Source organism: Dendrobium catenatum, unplaced genomic scaffold (genome assembly GCF_001605985.2).
Source record: "Dendrobium catenatum unplaced genomic scaffold, ASM160598v2 original_scaffold_25025, whole genome shotgun sequence".
Lineage (NCBI taxonomy): Eukaryota > Viridiplantae > Streptophyta > Magnoliopsida > Asparagales > Orchidaceae > Dendrobium > Dendrobium catenatum.
In genome coordinates this window covers 1-2,079 of record NW_021343484.1, presented here as the reverse complement: position 1 = coordinate 2,079, position 2,079 = coordinate 1, and the positions used below count along the sequence as shown (strand labels likewise).

The window sequence follows — 2,079 nt, the reverse complement described above, 5'->3', positions numbered from 1 at the left end:
CTCTACGTCAGGTCAGAGGACGTAATAATTGTTCCACACCCACACCCGCTATCCACTACGATTTTATTTGACACAGTTTTCTTATTACTTTTTAAATCAATGTTATGATTTAAAAACTTTTAAAAAAAATCTATACTAAAATATTGTTTTAAAAATCAATAAAAAAAGTTGTACAAAAGGTAAAATTATTTTGTACGAATATGGACGCCTTCCAAAGGTGAATATCAGAACGCTTCACGTCATTTTTTTATGTATTGCAACTGTATACCGCTATATACCAGATGATGTGGCACATTCTGATTCACCTCCAAATTGTTAGGTGTCCGCACAAAATAATTTCTCCTACCAAAGGGCAAACAAATAACCCTACTTCCATTGTTAGGACCACAACAGTTGCAAGGTGAAATTATTATGTGCAGACATCGAACGGTACAGAGATCAATCAGAATGCATCACACCACTCGATGCGGAGTAGTACCGAGCAAAAAAGATGATATGGTGCATTTTAATAGGCCTTCGGATGCCATATCCCCTCAAAATAAATTTTCAGTTACAAGAAAGTCAAACCAGTAAACCCGACGCGCGTGCGTCGTCATTACCACCGCACGTGTGAACCACGCAGTCTTCCGCACGTGAAGCGTACGTGAAGCTGAAAAGCCAACCCTTCCACATTCCAGTGGTCCGCCGCCGCGCCTTCCCTCCCAACCACGAGCCCAACCGTTGGATCCTCATCAGACGTCTCCCACCATCTCACGTCCCCACGTGTCGATCAATATGGAACGGTTGGTGAAGCCCTCAAATTTAAAATCTCGTTTAGTGGGCCCCGACCTGCTTCCGCGAAATTCACCTGCCGTGGTCGGTCCTCAAAGCAGCTGTGAAGGATCCTCGAAACAATCCTTTTGCTTCTTTATAAGTTGATCAGAAAACGCGAGCAAGGAGAGAAGAGAGAGAGGAGAGAGATCTAAGATGGGGAGGCCAGAGAAGGAAGGAAGATGTAAGAAGCATCCGATTCACAAGAACTCAAATGGGGTTTGTCCCTACTGTCTTCGAGATAAGCTCGCCAATATCTCCGGCTCGTCGTCGTCGTCGACAAACAACGCTGGTTCTTCATCGTCTTCTGCCTCTTCGACTGCTTATTCCTCATACGACTCCGACGTCTCCTCCTCCGTCGCGTCTCCACCGAAACAGTACGAAGAGCGCAATAAAAAGAGAATTTTTCAGCTGTTGAAGGGGAGGAAGAGGACGTTGAAGAGTAGTCTTTCGTTTTCTTTATCTAAGGAAGTGGAGAAGGTGAGTGAGAAGGGGAAGGAGGAGAAGAGGAAGAGCAAGAATGGAGCTGGGAAGCTTTGGGCGAAGTTGGTGATGGCAGGAAAGGGTAAGAAGAATCAAGGGGAGGGTCGGTCGACGTTAGCTCATTCCATGACCGTTAAGGAGTCTTCTTCTTCTTCTAAGTGGACTTTCTTCTCTTAGGCGATTTCTATCTTCTTTTGATGGTAGAAATTTATAAGATTGTGATGAGAGAGTGTGTGGAGTGATTGGCATAGATTATTTGTATATAATTTAATTTGTTTAGCAATCCTTTACATATTTCTAGTGTTTTTATTCTTCCTGAGAATGGAAGAACAGATGAAGCTATGTAAATAAGAAATAAGAAGGCCATTGTTAGGTCCTACAGCTGCTTGGTTAAGGAATTAGGACCCTTTTGTTGCTTAGATTAGCAGTATTAATTATCTTTTAAAATGTTCGATTTTGATAGATTTATCATTTGTTTGGTCGTAATTATATGATTCTTTTTTTAATTGCTGGGGCTTAATCAGTTCTTTTTTCTTTTTTATATTTTTAAATCAGCCTGATAATTTTATTTTGATGAACTTTAAATCATCAGAGTATCATGATGACTAAACAGTGATTATGTCTTTCTATAGTAATTATGTTTCATATGTTTTTTTTTTTCCTAACATGGCTTTGTGATAAGGAAAAGTAACAATAAAAAATAGGTCACATTTGCACCAAAAAATTATATATTTTTCTGATTTTCTCAAAATTGCATTAAGGGCTATTTGGGCTGTTGAGAAAGGG

The 2,079-nt window shown here is 40.2% G+C and overlaps 1 protein-coding gene across 1 annotated transcript; it reads left to right on the top strand.

The window, feature by feature from the left end:
* The first annotated feature begins 966 nt into the window (after window positions 1-966).
* Window positions 967-1,731, top strand: LOC110105591 (vitellogenin-A2). Its single transcript, XM_020835150.2, has one exon. The coding sequence runs from the start codon at window positions 967-969 to the stop codon at window positions 1,468-1,470; it is 504 nt and encodes a 167-aa protein (XP_020690809.1). The 3' UTR covers window positions 1,471-1,731.
* The last annotated feature ends 348 nt before the right edge of the window (window positions 1,732-2,079 follow it).